Genomic DNA, 16041 nt, shown 5'->3' on the forward strand with positions numbered 1-16041 from the left:
CAGGCAGCATCGACTAAGTGCCACAAGCGGAACTAAGTGGAATGGGGCTGGCAGAGCTTGGTTTGTGGCTGTAGTTTCACATGTTGGGACTCCTCTGGGTGGGCAAGGATGTGATATCACTGTTATCAGCTCTTCCTTTTTCATATCCCAGCTTGGAATAAATAAGGTTATGAAATAAAAAGACTCTTACCTCGTACCTTCTGTTCCAAACCTGAGGAAATCAATACTGAACTGGGAACAACAAAGAATTCAAAACAAAAAGTGAAGAGAAAGAAACAACAGAAGTGGTCAAGAAATGTGTTCTCTCAGTATTTTGAGATGAGGCCTCCAGAGGGCAGCACCAAGGCAGAGAAATAGACTGAAACCACTCACTCCTCCTTCCCTTGGTCTGGGGCTCCCTGTAGTTCCCCACCATCACTCCTCCCATTCCTTCCAACTTTATTTTTAGCTGCCAGTAGGAGGGGGCAGGATGGGAGGGAAAGTAAAGAAAACAGAAAAGGAGAGGGACAGAGGCACAGAAGACTTCTCATACGGACAGAAGAACATCCAGGCATGGAGCTCCCCCTCATCCCACACCTGTCCTTGCCCCTGATGTTCCTGACCGGTGAGGGAGCTTAACTTCTTGGTTTCTGATGGGAGTGGAAAATACATGGAATTGTTTGGCATTAGGACATTTAGGGTTGAAATTCTTTGGGAGTTAAGGTGGGAGGTTAGCACTGATTCTGCATTTCTGTAGACTGTATGCGTGCGTATACATGTACACGCTTGTGCTCTCTCATGCATGTATGTATGTGAGTGTTTGCCCTCTTATGTCCACACATATTACTACTTTGATATTGAGACTTGCAGGAGGCTGAAAATGCCCAGAGTCCTTCGTAAGATTTATATCCAGTTACCTAAAACCTTTGTCCTAAGCCCTGGAGGAGTGAAGAGTCAGAAAAGAAACATTTCCCATTACCTTCCACATGGCCAGTCACTCCTGTTATCCCTCTCCCTACTTCCCTTACCCTTGGTGGTCCCTGGGGTCTGAGGCATAACTAACTGGTGCAGTCAGAACTCTGGGTTTATCTAACCAATGAGCTATAGTCCTGGGCATACAGCCCAGTATCATGCAGAAAGGGTCATATACAAAACATCCTTCTGAAAATGGGCATGGCTTGGGATAGAGCTATAGCTATTGGTGGTGAGGTGGCCTGAAAGGGGGATTGCACAAATGGAAGGAGTAAAACAGTGGGGGAAAGAACCCTGGGAGGGACAAGAGGGCTGCATTTTTCCCTCACCAGTGCCCTGTAATCTTTTTCCTAAAATACCAGCTCTGAGTTTAAAAGGGTTAGGGCAGGGAGGGAAGAATCAGCCAGGACATGATGGGGCCTTTTAGAGGGACCACAGATTGAGGAAGCCATGGAGGTAGGCAGAGGGGCAGTTGGGAGGGTGGGTGAGTTAGAAAGGAAGAGGGTTGTAGGGAACTTTGGGGTGGTGGGACCCTTGGCAAGGATGGATGGCAAACCATGTGTGTGGGCAGGCGAGTGGCCCCACCCACTTAATTACCACTGAAGTGTCCAGGGCTTGGATCAACCAGAGATCTAAACATTGGAGAAAGAGAGAGTGTGACAATGGCACTGGAAGTCAAGAAGAGATGGGAAGAGGAGAGACTCAGACAGACGGTGGTCCCTAGCCCCCTCTTGTTCTCCCTGTGGCCCTGTTTTGGGAGAAATTGAAAGGAATGATTATGCTGGGGCTACAGAAAGGCCGTCTCCCTCTTTGGACCGTCACAGTTTCGGAAGGAGGATGTGTAGGAGGAATGATGGGGAAAAGAGTAAGTTGACCCTCCAGATGTGTCTGTGAATGAGATTTCCGGGCTGGAGTGGAAACACAGCTGTGCATCAGCATGGCAGAAGGCCACAGGTTAGACATCTGGGTTCAAACACAGGAAGTGGATCATCTGTGCTTGGGGCTCTGAGTACATAACATTGGCAGAATCCAGGAGACCTTATGAGTCAGAAGCAGGCAGATAGACTGAAATCAGGGCTCCTCACTGCTTCTCTCTGGGCTCTCATTGGCCTCTCATACTTCTTCATGCTAACCTTATAATCCTGGCCCCCCAGGTCTCTGCTCCCCCTTTAACCTGGATGTACATCACCCACGCCTATTTCCAGGGCCACCTGAGGCTGAATTTGGATACAGTGTCTTACAACATGTTGGGGGTGGACGTCGATGGTGAGGGGGAAACTGGAGACCCATGGGATTGGGACTGTGATGGTGCTGGTAAAGGGGAGGTGAGGTAGATGAGAATCTAAGCTCATCTGATCTTTTGGAGTTGGCTGGGGCTCTCAACGTGCCAGACCCATGTACTTTCCCTCTGGCCTGCCTCAAGGGTCATGCTCACACTATGCTTATATTCACTTCCTCCTCCCAGGATGCTGGTGGGCGCCCCCTGGGATGGGCCTTCAGGTGACCGGAGAGGGGATGTTTACCGCTGCCCTGTAGGGGGATCCCCCAATGCCTCATGTGCCAAGGGCCACTTGGGTAAGAAGATGCCTGACTCTTCTATTCCCAACCCCTGACTTCAAAACCCTGGTAGCTTTGACCCCTTATGCCTCAGCTTCTGCATCCCTATAGTCTACACCCCACCCCTCCTTATCTCTAACCCCTTCTCATCTTCTTCCATAATCATCCTGAACTTTAGCATCCCCATCTGTGACCACCTGATCTCATTCTGTCCCCACCCCCAACCAGGTGACTATCCACTGGGAAATTCATCTCATCCTGCTGTGAACATGCACCTGGGGATGTCTCTACTAGAGACCGATGGTGATGGGGGATTCATGGTGAGCTAAGGAAAGGGTGGTTGTGGGATCTAAAGGTTCATGGCAAACCAAAGAGCAGCTGTGGTAAGGGAAACTGTTCTATGGGGGCGGAGGGGGTCAAGGAATTAAAAACAAGGGAAGGAATCTCAGGGAGTGGTCTCCGTGCCTCCTTTAGTTGGGAGCATGCTCTGAGGATGCCCCCCCAAGCCTCAGAGTAACTCTTTCCCCACCCACCCCTAGGCCTGTGCTCCTCTTTGGTCTCGGGCTTGCGGATCCTCAGTCTTCAGTTCTGGGATATGTGCCCGTGTAGATGCTTTGTTCCGGCCCCAGGGGAGCCTGGCACCCACGGCCCAACGTGAGTCAGAGGAAGGGATGCAGGGTGGGAAAAAGATGAGCCTGGCAGAAGGCCTGCATGGCTATCCTCATTGCTACCTAATGTGCCTTGCAAAAGCTCCATGTTTCCTAACAATTCAGACTCCTTACTAGGCCATCAAGCCTCCATGACCTATCCAACCAACTTCAAAAACAACTCTCACTGCATCCCTCCACATACTCTGTGCTTTGGCCACCGCATTCACCTAACCATTCTCCCATTGTGTCATCTGTTTTCATACCTCTGTCTCCCTTTGTTTTTGAAATGTTCTCTATGCAAATGCCTTTCCTTATATTCTCCTCTCCTCAGACATCTCACCCTTCAATGGCTACTCAGTTGCTGCTTCCTTTGATTCCCCACCACCAGAACTGACCCTCTTTTGTTCTTTCACAGCACAGAGCAGTGCTGTGTTTCTATCTAGCACTTAATTTATCTGCTTTGTTTTTTAGTAAATTGTATATACACTGGCCTCCTCTTTCATTTATTTCTGCACATACCAAGAACCTGGCACCGTACCTTTTCGCATGTAAGAACTGCTCGATTAATGTTTGAATTGAATGTGATATTTTCCCTTTGCTATCCTCATGCCCAGTACCCTTCTGCTCTTCTTTTCCCCATCCCTGTACCCCTCCTCCTAGGCTGTCCCACATACATGGATGTTGTCATCGTCTTGGATGGCTCCAACAGCATCTACCCTTGGTCTGAGGTTCAGACTTTCCTACAAAGACTAGTCGGGAGACTGTTTATTGACCCGGAGCAGATACAGGTAAGAGAAGGCAGTATGGAGGGGCTTAGGAGGTGGAAGGGAGACAGGAGAGAGGAGATAAATGTAGGCAGTGTCTTCAGTAGTATCCAGTTGTTCAGCTCCCCTCTTTCACATACTTTCTCCCCCCTTCCACCATACATACACATATACCTTTGAGGAACTACTTTATTCTCAGGTGGGACTGGTACAGTATGGGGAGAGCACTGTACATGAGTGGTCCCTGGGAGATTTCCAAACCAAGGAAGAAGTGGTGAGAGCAGCAAGGAACCTGAGTCGGAGGGAGGGCCGAGAAACAAAGACTGCCCAAGCAATAATGGTGGCCTGGTAAGGCATCGTGAAGGGGAGTGTGGGAGGCCTGAGTGATGAGGCCTAGAAGTACTGGGGGAAGATTTACAGTGCAGTGTGTACATCCCAAGATGTTTTGCATGCTTACTTTTGTGTGCATAATAGTGGTGGGTGGCAGAAGGCTAAGTTGAACTGCCATTGCACTACCTATCATTGCATTTGCTATGAAGTGTCTATGTCTGTGTCTCTCCATGTCTCTGCCTTGTTTATCTCCCTAGACAGAACTTTCTCTTTCTATGCGTCCACTCCAACCTTGATGCTGACCCTCAAGCTTTCCACTGACTCGTGTCCTAGCCAACTTTCCAAACATGAGTCAAAACTCATCTCTGGGAATAAAGGAGAATGGTCAGGTCAGAGAAGTCTTGTCTGACCTGACCATTCTCCTTATCTATGTTCTCTTAATATTTGTTCTCCCAAATGCAGTATTTGTTTAGTGAATCATTGAACAAATGAATTTTATACTTATTTGCATTGATAATATGCTGTTCTGTGTATTTTATGACATTGGAGCATTTAAGCTCTTACTGTGTGTCAGTCTCCATGCTAGACGATGTCAGGAGGATGGACAAAAAGGCAAGGTGCCTGACCTCAGTGAACTGCTGATAGTATTCTTAAGTCCTGTGCGTGTCTGCATACGTCTCACCACACCTCCCTCCTTTCTCTGTCTTCTTAGCACAGAAGGATTCAGTCAGTCCCGTGGGGGCCGACCAGAGGCAGCCAGGCTACTGGTGGTTGTCACTGATGGAGAATCACATGATGGGGAGGAACTTCCTGTAGCTCTGAAAGCCTGTGAGGCTGGAAGGGTGACACGCTATGGGATTGCGGTGAGAATTGTCTTGGATCCAGGAGGATTTGGTGGGGTACAGGGAAGACATTGAGGAGTGGGAACTTGAGGAGAACAGGGGCATCGACAACTTCCCAGACTTCAGCCACGTATGTTGCCCTCTCTTCACTATAGCTGGCTATGTGCTGTACCAACTCTGACACTTCATGCTACCACTAACAGACCTCACCTTGGTCTCCTGACCCCAGGTCCTAGGTCACTACCTCCGGCGGCATCGAGATCCCAGCTCTTTCCTGCGGGAAATCCGAACTATCGCCAGTGATCCAGTTGAGCGGTTCTTCTTCAATGTCACGGATGAGGCTGCATTAACTGACATTGTGGATGCACTAGGAGACCGGATTTTTGGCCTTGAGGGTAATTACTATCCTGGAGAAATGGAAGAGACAGGGCAGGGGGAGTTCTGGAGTGAATTCAGTAGGTCAAAGGGAGAACTATTTTCCTTGATATTGCCTTGATATTTTCTCATGCCCAAGGGTCCCATGGAGAGAATGAAAGTTCCTTTGGGCTGGAAATGTCTCAGATTGGTTTCTCCACTCATCGGCTGAAGGTTGGGCAGGCTGTGACCCCTCCATGATCCTTCCCAACTTCTGACCCCTTTGTGACTCCTTCCAACCTCTGAACCAGACAACGTCAGCCCTAGGGCCCTTCCAGATTTCTCCTTTAACCACTTCCCTTGCCTTTCCAACTGACCCCAGCATACCCTCAGTGACCGTTTCACTCCTGGAGAATTTTTTCTCTTCATTCTCCACTGTCTTCTCAGTGACCCCGTCTGGTTCTGCCCCACAGGATGGGATTCTCTTTGGGATGGTGGGGGCCTATGACTGGGGGGGCTCAGTGCTATGGCTTGAAAAAGGTCACCACCTTTCCCTGCCACGAACGGCTCTGGAAGATGAATTCCCTCCTACATTGCAGAACCATGCAGCCTACCTAGGTGAGTAGCAAAGAGTTGCAGAGAATTGGTGGGGGGGAGGAGGCAGTGCTTCCTCAGTGCAGGGTATGAGGTACTCCCTCTTTACTCCTGCAATTCCTGCTTCTCACTGATTTGTGGCTTTCACTGGACCTCCTCCAGTGAAAGGGACTTTAGGGAGCCCTCCCACTCTGACTCCATCTTCTTTCCTTTTCATCCCTAATTCCTTGCCTACTTCTAGGTTACTCTGTTTCCTCCATGCTTTTGCAAGGTGGACACCGCCTATTTATCTCAGGGGCTCCTCGATTTAAACATCGAGGAAAGGTCATCGCTTTCCAGCTTAAGAAAGATGGGGCTGTGAAGGTCGCCCAGAGCATCCAGGGGGAGCAGGTAGGGCATCTAGGGAGGGTGGGACCCTTGGATCCCTGACGGACCTCCAGGAGGTGGGAGAAGAGAGTGAAGGGGCAACAGAGGGGCCTGAGAAGTCTGTGCTGAATCCTGGTTGGCAGAGCCTGTCAACAGTGTGAGGACCAGATTGAGAGGCTGGTGAGTGCTTCCCACCAGGCCCACAACCAGTTTCCCTTTTCTCTGGGCTCACCGTCACCCACCACTCCCCAGATTGGCTCATACTTTGGCAGTGAGCTCTGTCCATTGGATACAGATGGGGATGGAACAACTGATGTCTTGCTTGTTGCTGCCCCCATGTTCCTGGGACCCCTGAACAAGGAGACAGGACGTGTTTATGTGTATCTGGTGGGCCAGGTGAGACTTTCTAGGGCGCCCTAGGACTTGTGGGAGGGGAGAGGGAGAAAAGGCACAGATGTTTGAGGGCTGGCTGAGAGGGCTGTCAGATCAGCATCTTCTGTCTTCCTCTTACCTCCACCAGCAGCCCTTACTGATGCTCCAGGGAAGACTTCAGCCAGAACCCCCTCAGGATTCTCGGTTTGGCTTTGCTATGGGTGCCCTTCCTGACCTGAACCAAGATGGCTTTGCTGATGTGGCTGTGGGGGCACCCCTGGAGGATGGGCACCGGGGTGCACTGTACCTGTATCATGGGACCCAGAGTGGAGTCAGGTCCCATCCTGCACAGGTCAGGAGCACCCAAATGAGGGAGGGGCATGGTGGTAGGAAGGGGAGGGGAAGGGTGCTGTTTATCTATCAAAGTCCCCTTGGCTTGAGACCCAAACTGGGCAATGTTTTAATCAACAGGCAAAAAGGTAAGGAGGTGGGATAGGATACAGGTTGCTGAGCTAGAAACCCCTAAACACAGGCAAGTTTCTCTTATTTCCATGACTGATGAGCGGATTAGAGAGAGCCAGGTGGGAGGCCTGGGAAATCAGGTGTATGAGTCCCTGCCTCAGTCTCCCCTCTCTTCCTGTCAGCGGATTGCTGCTGTCTCCATGCCACAGGCCCTCAGCTACTTTGGCCGAAGTGTGGATGGCCGGCTAGATCTGGATGGAGATGATTTGGTAGATGTTGCTGTGGGTGCCCAGGGGGCAGCCATCCTGCTCAGGTGAGGGGTCCTAGCTCAGGTAGCAACAGACACCACAGAAGAGCTGTTAAAAGCAATGGCTTTGGCATCACATACTTAGATTTGGATTATTTTGTCAATTTAAGCCCTCTGTGCCTCCATTTCCTAGTTTATAATGGGAATAATAATAGTACCTACCTTAGAGGCTTGTTGTGAGGATTAAATGAAATAGTCCACATAAAGATCTTAACACAGTAACTAGCACATGTTGTTGTTAGCTGCTGTTGAGTTGGCCCCACTTGTGGCGACCCCGTGCACAACGGAACTAAATGTGATCAGTTGGGGACTGGACTGTTGTGATTCACAGGGTTTTTACTGGCTGATTTTCAGAAGTAGATCACCAGGCTTTTCTTCCTAGTCTGTCATAGTCTGTAAGCTCTGCTGAGACCTGTTCAGCACTATAGAAACACCCAAGCCTGCACTGACAGACAGGTGGTGGTTGCACATGAGGTGCATTGGTTAAGTGCTTATTAAATGTTAGCCTTTATATTCTATCAAATGACACATGTGCATCTAGCCCCTGTGGTGGAGGTTAAAGTGGGGATACCATCATTCTTTTCTTTGACCATGGGAAGTCAAACACTGCGGTTGCCCTTCTCAAAGGGCTTACCTCCTACCTCTAGAAATTTCTTTCTACCCCATCCCCAGCTCCCAGCCTATTGTCCACCTGGCCTCTTCACTGAATGTGACCCCACCAGCCATCAGCGTGGTTCAGCGAGACTGCAGGCGGCGAGGCCAGGAGGCAGCTTGCCTGACTGCAGCTCTTTGCTTCCAAGTAACCTCGCGCACTCCTGGCCGCTGGGACCACCGATTCCGTGAGTGACTACAGTGCATCCTGGCCAACCCTCAAGCCCTTGCTTGCATTTGTCTCTGGACCCCTCTCCACCATCACCTTGCCTCCCCCATTTAGATATGCGGTTCACAGCATCACTGGATGAGTGGACAGCTGGGGCACGCGCAGCATTTGATGGCTTTGGCCAGAGGCTGTTCCCTCGGCGGCTCCGGCTCAGTGTGGGGAATGTCACTTGTGAGCAGCTGCACTTCCATGTACTGGTAAGAATGCACTAGGAACTGCTTTGCCTCAGGGTCTGGGAGTGAGGGGAAGGCTGAGACAGAGAAGGAATGTGGCTGGATCAGCTTGAAAGCTTAAGCTAGAAAAATGAGGGAGAGAGCTCCGACTTTGGAGTCAGGCTGATGAGTGCTGGCAAGCCACTTGAACCTTCAGACCTCAGTTTCCTTGTCTGCAAAGGTGGATAATAACAATAACTACCTCATAGGAGTTGTATTAGAATTACATTTAATAGTATTGATAAAACCTTAGGACAGTGCCCAGCACTCAGAAAGTGCTCAATAAATGATCACTATAGTTATCATTGGAGCCCTGATGGCACAGTAGTTTAAGCGTTTGACTACTAACTAAAAGATCAGCAGTTTAAACCCACCAGCCACTCCTTGGAAACCCCGTGGGGCAGTTCTCCTCTGTCCTATAGGGTCGCTATGGGTTGGAATCAACTTGATGGCGACGGATTTGGTTTTTTTATAGTTATCGTTGGAGCCCTGGTGTCATAGTTGTTAAGAGCTTGGCTACTTACCAAAAGGTTGGCAGTTCAAATCCACCAGCTGCTCCTTGGAGACTCTATGGGGCAGTTCTACTCTGTCCTATAGAGTCGCTATGAGTCGGAACAACTTGATGGCACCTAATAACAATAACAACGTAATTATCATACCCTGTTAGGACCCTGGGGTGTAGCCCTGACTCTGGTTCCCCATGACCCTTGACTCTGGTTTCCCTCAGGATGCATCAGATTATCTCCGACCAGTAGCCTTGACTGTGACCTTTGCCTTGGACAACACCACAAAGCCAGGGCCTGTGCTGGATGAGGGCTCACTCACCTCCATACGAAAGCTGGTCAGCAGTGCCAAGCCTTACCCTGCCCCTGGGTCCCAGCTCTGCCCTTCCCAGTGAATTCAAGAGAAAGGGGAGGGAAGAGACATGAGATCACAGTGAAACCTGACCTGGGACCCCACAAATCAAAGTATACCCACTCTCTCTCTTTACTTTTTCCTCCAATTCCATTCGTTCCTCCTTTGCTTTCCTCTTAGCCTTCAGCCCCTTCTCTCTCCTCCAGGTCCCCTTCTCGAAGGATTGTGGCCCTGACAATGAATGTGTCACAGACCTGGTTCTTCGAGCTAATATGGACGTCAGAGGCTCCAGGTGGGAAGGACATGAGTGGCCAAACCAGGGTGACCTGAGACACATCAGAAGGACTTGAAGGGAGCTGGGGGATTGTCTCTCACCTGTAATAATAGAAGTGAGGCTTTTGGCACCCCTTCAACTCCTGGGCTCTCCCTTCTCCACCACTCCTAGGAAGGCACCTTTTGTGGTTCAAGGTGGCCGACAGAAAGTGATAGTGTCAGCAACCCTGGAGAACAGGAAGGAAAATGCCTACAACACTAGCCTGAGTCTCAGTTTCTCCAGAAACCTCCACCTGGCCAGCCTCACTCCTCAGGTGCCCTTGGGGGAGGGGGACTGGGTGGAGGGGAGAAAGGAGGAGGAAGAAAATTAATGTATTGGCCTCAGCCCTGAGGTCCTCTGGAGAAGGGCTCAGTGTTTGAAGACTGGGGGTAGGGGAGGTGGCTGACAACACGGCCTCAGCTCCAGCCTCCACCCTCATTCCTCTGTTCTCAGAGGGACAGCCCAGTGAAAGTGGAATGTGCAGCTCCTTCCTCTCATGCCCAGCTTTGCAGTGTGGGACACCCTGTCTTCCAGAGTGGGGCCAAGGTGAGTTAGGATCCAGGATGAGAAAGGGGCTCTGGGAGAACAGAGGCTGGGGCCTGGGAGTTCAGGGAAGGAAGTGCACAGAGCTCCTGTTCCTCTGTAGTTGCCCCATGAGGAGGAATCTACCATGACTCCATGTCTCCTGCCTCCAGGTGACCTTTCTGCTAGAGTTCGAGTTCAGCTGTTCTGCCCTCCTGAGCCAAGTCCTCGTGAGGCTGATTGCCACCAGGTGAGAACAAAGGAAACTTCTTCCCAGCCCTCTCCTATAGAGTCTTGACTCCTCTACTACTAGAGAGGGGTGTTTGAGGAGGGGCGGGGATGTGAGCCTCTCCCCCTGACCCTACAGCAATAGCCTGGAGACAAATGAGACCCTTCAAGATAATACAGCCCAGGCCTCAGTCTACATCCAGTATGAGCCTCACCTCCTGTTCTCTAGGTATGGCCCAGCTCCCAGCTAGGATCCAGTTTGGACCCCAGATGCATACCTTTGTTTCCTCCTTCTCCCTCCATGTGCTGCAGTATTCCCAGAACCCCAAATGCTTGGGGCTGCTCCATTTCTTTGCCCCCAATCCCACTCATGCTGAACTTTTTCTTTTAAACATCTTACTTTCCTTACAAATAGGGTACTGTACAGTATTGGGGGATTGGAGCTGGGAGTGGGGGTATAGGATGTGGCCATAAAGTTTACACCAAGTCCATGTTCATGTCCCATTTCTGTCTTCTCCATGTGCCCCCACCTCTTTATCCATGTGCTGGCCCTGCCTTCCCTGAATCCATGTCTGTGTGCTGATCATGTGCCCCTGTGTCTGTGTCATGACTGTGACCATGTACTTCCTGACTTGGTGTCCACGCAGTGAGTCCACCCTGCACCGCTATGAGGTTCACCCATACGGGGCCCTCCCAGTGGGCCCTGGCCCTGAATTCAAAACCACTCTTAGGGTGAGAAGCTGGAGGAGGGCTTGGCATGAACGGGGGAGGGGAAGGAGGAGGAGCAAGAGCTGTGTGGAAAAAGGATGGCGAGAGTGTCTTTTGGATCTCAGTGATATCTGGGGTGGAAGGGGACAGATGAAGAAGAGTATTCTTTTGTCTCCCACCTCCTCCCATTTCCAATCCCTCTCTTAGGTGCAGAACCTCGGCTGCTATGTGGTCACTGGCCTCATCATCTCAGCCCTCCTTCCAGCTGTAGCCCATGGGGGCAATTACTTCCTGTCATTGTCTCAAGTCATCACCAACAATGTGAGTGTGGGCTAGAGGTGTGTGGGACCCTGCCACCTTGAGCTGGTGGACTTATTGGAGCTGGACTCCCACACATGACAGCTCCCTATCTGCTGGGTCCCCTGGGGGACTCTCTTTTTACATATGTGGCTCTTTGAGAAGAAAGAAAGGGATTATCCAGGGAAGAACTACAAGAATATGGGTGGTATATTCCTGCTCAGCGTGGGGTAGCTGACCTCTCACTATCAGGAGGGTCACTTAAGTTGGATTTCCCTCTAGGCAAGCTGCACAGTGCAGAACTTGACTGAGCCCCCAGGGGCCCCTGTGCACCCAGAGGAGCTTCAGCACACAAGCAGACTGGTATGAGTCACAAGACAGAGAGAATCCAGAGTGGGCATGTGGGGTAGGGGGCAGTGGAGTCAGGGTAGCCCCGAGACAGGGGAGTGGGGCCCGGAGAGGGGAGGAGAGGATCTCTCTAGCCCAGAGTCCTGATTTCTCTCTCTTTCCTGGTAGAATGAGAGCAATACCCAGTGTCAGGTCGTGAGGTGTCACCTTGGACAGCTGGCAAAGGGAACCGAGGTCTCTGTTGGACTGCTGAGGCTGGTTCACAATGAATTTTTCCAGAGAGTAAGCCTTTCCCTTTCTACCATTCTCCTTCTGCTCCTCTCTGGAACTTGAGTATAGGATTTAGAGGTAGACAGACCTATGTTGAAGTTCTAGCTTGGCCTGTTATAAGCTGTTTGACCTTGAGAAAGTTATTTGATTTCTCTAAGCTCCTATTTCCTCATCTCTAAAATGGGAAATGATAATACCTATTTCATGCAGCTGTTGTGAAGAATAAATGAAATAGTGATCTGGGTATATGGTGAACACTCAATAAAAGCTAGTTAATATCCTTGTATTTCTCTCCATTAACCATCCCTTAGTGCTATGTCAATAATCATCAACATTTACAGAATACCTGAATTCAGTCAATTAATAATCCATTGTGTAAGTGCCTCCTATGTAAAAGACACTGAAGAAGATGTCTACAACATTTAACACCATGCTTAACTCATTGTATGTGCCTAATACGTTTTTGTTAAGTGAATAGATAAATGATTGATATTACATGCAGGGTTTGTATTGGGGAGTAATGATTATATAGTTCAAAGGTCTCTAGATTGCAAAGGTCTCTAAAGTTAGCCAGAAGTGATTGATCCTAGTCAAGAGTGAGTTCCTGAGTAGAGAAATGACATCTCAATTATAACAACCTACATGTATTTAGTGCTATGCGTTTATATTATGCTTTTCCATATACCACCTTCTTTGAACAACACAAGATCCCTAGGAGGCAGGTGTATGTTTTAGAAAAGTTAAATCTGGCAGACCACCACTATCCAAGGCTAGTTTTCTCTGTATCCGTCCTTGGTGTTGTTTTTTTATCTATCTATTTATTCTTTCAACAAAGACTTGTTGAGGAACCACTATATACTTGAGACTGTGCCAGGCACTAGGTACTGGGGTCATGGAAATTAAGACACAGTCCTTGCCCTCAAGGATCTTAGAGTTCAGTGGTGAAAGACAGATAATTAAACAGAATATTATAACCTGATCCAGGGAAGTGGGTTAGGAGGAAATACTTGCCTAGTTTCTAGAAGGGATGACATATAAACCTGAACCTAAAGGAGGGGTAAGAGTTAGCCAAAGGAAAGGGGAGTGGAATACATCTGAGGCAGATCAAACAGCATATAGGAAGGGCCAGAGGTTTTTCCATCTTTTACCCTTCCTCTCTTTACCCATTGGTCACCAACTTTTTCTTCTGATCTTGAGGGTTCCAAAGAACCACACCACCTGATGATGGTTCACTTCAAATGCCTTCCCATCCACTCATTCCACAGGCCAAGTTCAAGTCTCTGACAGTGGTCAGCACCTTTGAGATGGGAACTGAGGAGGGCAGTGTCCTACAGCTGACTGAAGCCTCCCGTTGGAGCAAGGTGGAGCTGGGGCTGAGTTGGAGAGCTGTAAAAATAGTGAGGGTGGGGGTGGGGTAAAGGGCACCCCTGGACCTTTTGAGAGCAGAGGCATCACATTAGGCAGCAGTTGGTGAGTCAAAAGTGATAAACCAAGATGCTGGGGTTCCACTGCCTCCATTCTTGCTTCAGTGTCTTTCCTTTAAACAGAAAAAAAGCTGTTTTTTCTTCTATTTAGGGTCTGGCTTTGCTATAATGTGGGGTGAGGCTAACTGGACTAAAGACTCTATGTAAAAAACAGCTCTTCTCCCTATACAGAGCCTCTTGGAGGTGATTCAGACCCACCTTGTCTTCATCTCCCTGTGGATTCTCATTGGAAGTATCCTGGGAGGTCTGCTCCTGCTTGCTCTCCTTGTCTTCTGCCTTTGGAAGGTAGGCATTGCTTTAGTGGGAAGTATGCAGCATGGTGCTCACGAGTTGAAGGATCCTTGATTATAGCAGGGAGAACAGAATTAGTGCTGGGCAGCTGAGTAGGTTGTGGGTGTCATGCCTAAATCTCCTGCACTGTATTCCACAAATGTTGGTTGAATTAAATTAAGCTGAATAGAATAAATTTTTATCCCATTTTTGGAAGCAGAACAAAGTGCAGACTTCAGATAAGTCTGAGGGCTATTGGCAAGGTCCCCAGTCAGGACATTTGGTAATGACTTTTATCTCTTCCTCTACAGTTTGGCTTCTTTGCCCATAAGAAAATCCCTGAGAAAGAGAAAAGAGAAGAGAAGTTGGAGAAATGAATGTAGAAAAAGGCTCTAGAAAGCCCTCCCTGGTAGCTTCTCTAAAAGACTTGCGTAAGAGTGGAGGTTTGGGGGCCCACATGGACAAGAAGGAGGCTTTGGTCCCTCTCTCCGAACCTGCAGCCTGGCCTGACTTTTCAGTCATGGGGATGCTGTTGGCAAGAGATGAGACTTTACCTCAGCCAGTAAGGGCTGGCACCAAAACTATCACACTCTCACCCTGTGCTTCCCTTCTCCTCATGATCCTGGGTTCTGGAGCCAACACTGAGACCTTCGTTTGGGGCCTTGTTTTCCCCCATCCCCTGAGAATCAAGAAGTTTTTGCCGAGGTCCCTGACTCCTTTGAGATTCTGTGTCCTCCCTCCCAATTTAGAAAGGATGAGGGTTATCCTCCTCTAGTCCCCGCCCTCTCACCTTCCTGCCTGCCCTCACTCCACAGGAGGGAGCTGATGTTGGCTTGAAGGACGTAAAGTCAACATCTGCTGCTTTCCTGTGGAGTTTGGTGATTCAGAGAACCAGATGGGGAGAGTCAACAGGAAAAAAGGAGGGAGGCAGAAAAGCCACAAGAGACATTCTGTACAATTTTAAGGAACAGAGAAGCGTTTAGACAGGCAACTGGCATCCCCCTGAAACCTGAGACTTCGTGCACTTGCCCGCCCTCAGGTGCTGGTGAAACAGAGCTGCCCCCAGGCTTGCTGGGCTTCCCAACCAGCAGCCTTGCCTGGGAGAAAAGCCAGGGCCTGGTGACTGATTTGCTGGAGCCAGGGGCCGCCAGGTGGCTAGAGCTGAAATAGCAGAGAAGACTCGCTACCCCCGGCAATGTTTTCTGCACCTTTCACAGACCTTTCCCACCCGTAAGCCTACCTTGAGGGCCTCCTTAAAGAAACCAGAGATAGTGTAGAGGATTGTTGATTGATAGTGGGAAATCCTATAGCCTTACCAGCTTTGGAGAGCAGCAGCCCTGTGCAATCTGAACAAGTGGGGTTAGCATTAAGAAGAAGCTAAAGTGAGCAGTGTGAGGTCTGTGGGGAACAAGCCCTTACTTGCTCAGCACTGGTTGTGTAGCACAAATAGCTCGTTGCAAAATATTTCAGAGGCAGCCACAGTTACACCACACCTTGTAGTGCTTCTCTGGTAGAATCTGTTTGCCAGCCCTTGCCTGATGTTTACTGGAAAATCTCGAGTTAATTTTTGTCTCTGGATTCCCCCCATCTCTCACTCCCATTGTTTGGTCATGGCCAGTAAAGGGAACTAGATTCTCATCAACAACTGAGTAACTTATATTTCTTTTGAAATCAAGACTTTGGATACAAAGTCATTTATTAGTCTCCAGAGTGCAGCTCTGGCAGTCATTTGAAGAATCAGCACCCATTTAGAGATGAGAAGAGAGGAGACCTGACTGGACAGTTGACTAGCAGCTACAGAACCTGTCTTCAGCGGCTGTTCCTGAGGCCTGGCCACAATGTTTTTTTTTTGGCTTGTCCCTGGCCTTCTGCAGAGAGCCACCCTCATGGGCATTGTCTCTGTTTCCCAGTAAGGCGACAGTATCAGATGGTCAAAACAAATAAAGTTCAGTGTCAGATGACTTCTTGTTCCATTTGAGTTACCTAGGCAGGACATGGATTGCTCAGGAATAGTAAGCGGTAGATTCTTAATTTGCCTGAGACCTTACACAGTGGAGTCCTGGAAGGTAAAGTTATGAAATATTTGAAATGTTTTCTGTGACTCC

At 49.3% G+C, this 16041-nt stretch overlaps 1 protein-coding gene across 3 annotated transcripts; it reads left to right on the plus strand.

Annotated features, from left to right (window-relative positions):
- Nucleotides 1-105: 105 nt before the first annotated feature.
- Nucleotides 106-15897, plus strand: ITGA10 (integrin subunit alpha 10). 3 transcript variants are annotated; one of them, XM_004380319.3, is made up of 30 exons: nucleotides 106-604; nucleotides 2106-2217; nucleotides 2417-2526; nucleotides 2737-2828; nucleotides 3048-3162; nucleotides 3819-3946; nucleotides 4122-4270; nucleotides 4965-5115; nucleotides 5324-5489; nucleotides 5609-5682; nucleotides 5922-6066; nucleotides 6284-6432; nucleotides 6661-6804; nucleotides 6929-7132; nucleotides 7425-7555; nucleotides 8222-8388; nucleotides 8484-8626; nucleotides 9369-9482; nucleotides 9703-9788; nucleotides 9942-10083; nucleotides 10263-10355; nucleotides 10505-10581; nucleotides 10699-10788; nucleotides 11207-11291; nucleotides 11475-11588; nucleotides 11847-11927; nucleotides 12081-12194; nucleotides 13448-13543; nucleotides 13838-13951; nucleotides 14248-15897. In XM_004380319.3, the coding sequence occupies exons 1-30, from the start codon at nucleotides 553-555 to the stop codon at nucleotides 14311-14313; spliced, it is 3504 nt and encodes a 1167-aa protein (XP_004380376.1). In that variant the 5' UTR covers nucleotides 106-552; the 3' UTR covers nucleotides 14314-15897. The 3 variants fall into 3 exon arrangements, with proteins under 3 accessions (XP_004380376.1, XP_012412117.1, XP_012412118.1); XM_012556663.2 differs by lacking the exons at nucleotides 2417-2526; nucleotides 2737-2828; nucleotides 3048-3162; XM_012556664.2 differs by lacking the exons at nucleotides 2106-2217; nucleotides 2417-2526; nucleotides 2737-2828; nucleotides 3048-3162.
- The last annotated feature ends 144 nt before the right edge of the window (nucleotides 15898-16041 follow it).

Source organism: Trichechus manatus, unplaced genomic scaffold (genome assembly GCF_000243295.1).
Source record: "Trichechus manatus latirostris isolate Lorelei unplaced genomic scaffold, TriManLat1.0 scaffold00073, whole genome shotgun sequence".
Lineage (NCBI taxonomy): Eukaryota > Metazoa > Chordata > Mammalia > Sirenia > Trichechidae > Trichechus > Trichechus manatus.

Excerpts from the sequence above, each read along its gene's own strand:
- ITGA10 (XM_004380319.3), top strand. The coding sequence starts at position 553 with ATGGAGCTCCCCCTCATCCCACACCTGTCCTTGCCCCTGATGTTCCTG. Across the intron at positions 5,683-5,921 it reads TCTCCACTCATCGGCTGAAG|GATGGGATTCTCTTTGGGAT; the intron begins GTTGGGCAGGCT and ends TCTGCCCCACAG. Across the intron at positions 6,067-6,283 it reads GAACCATGCAGCCTACCTAG|GTTACTCTGTTTCCTCCATG; the intron begins GTGAGTAGCAAA and ends GCCTACTTCTAG.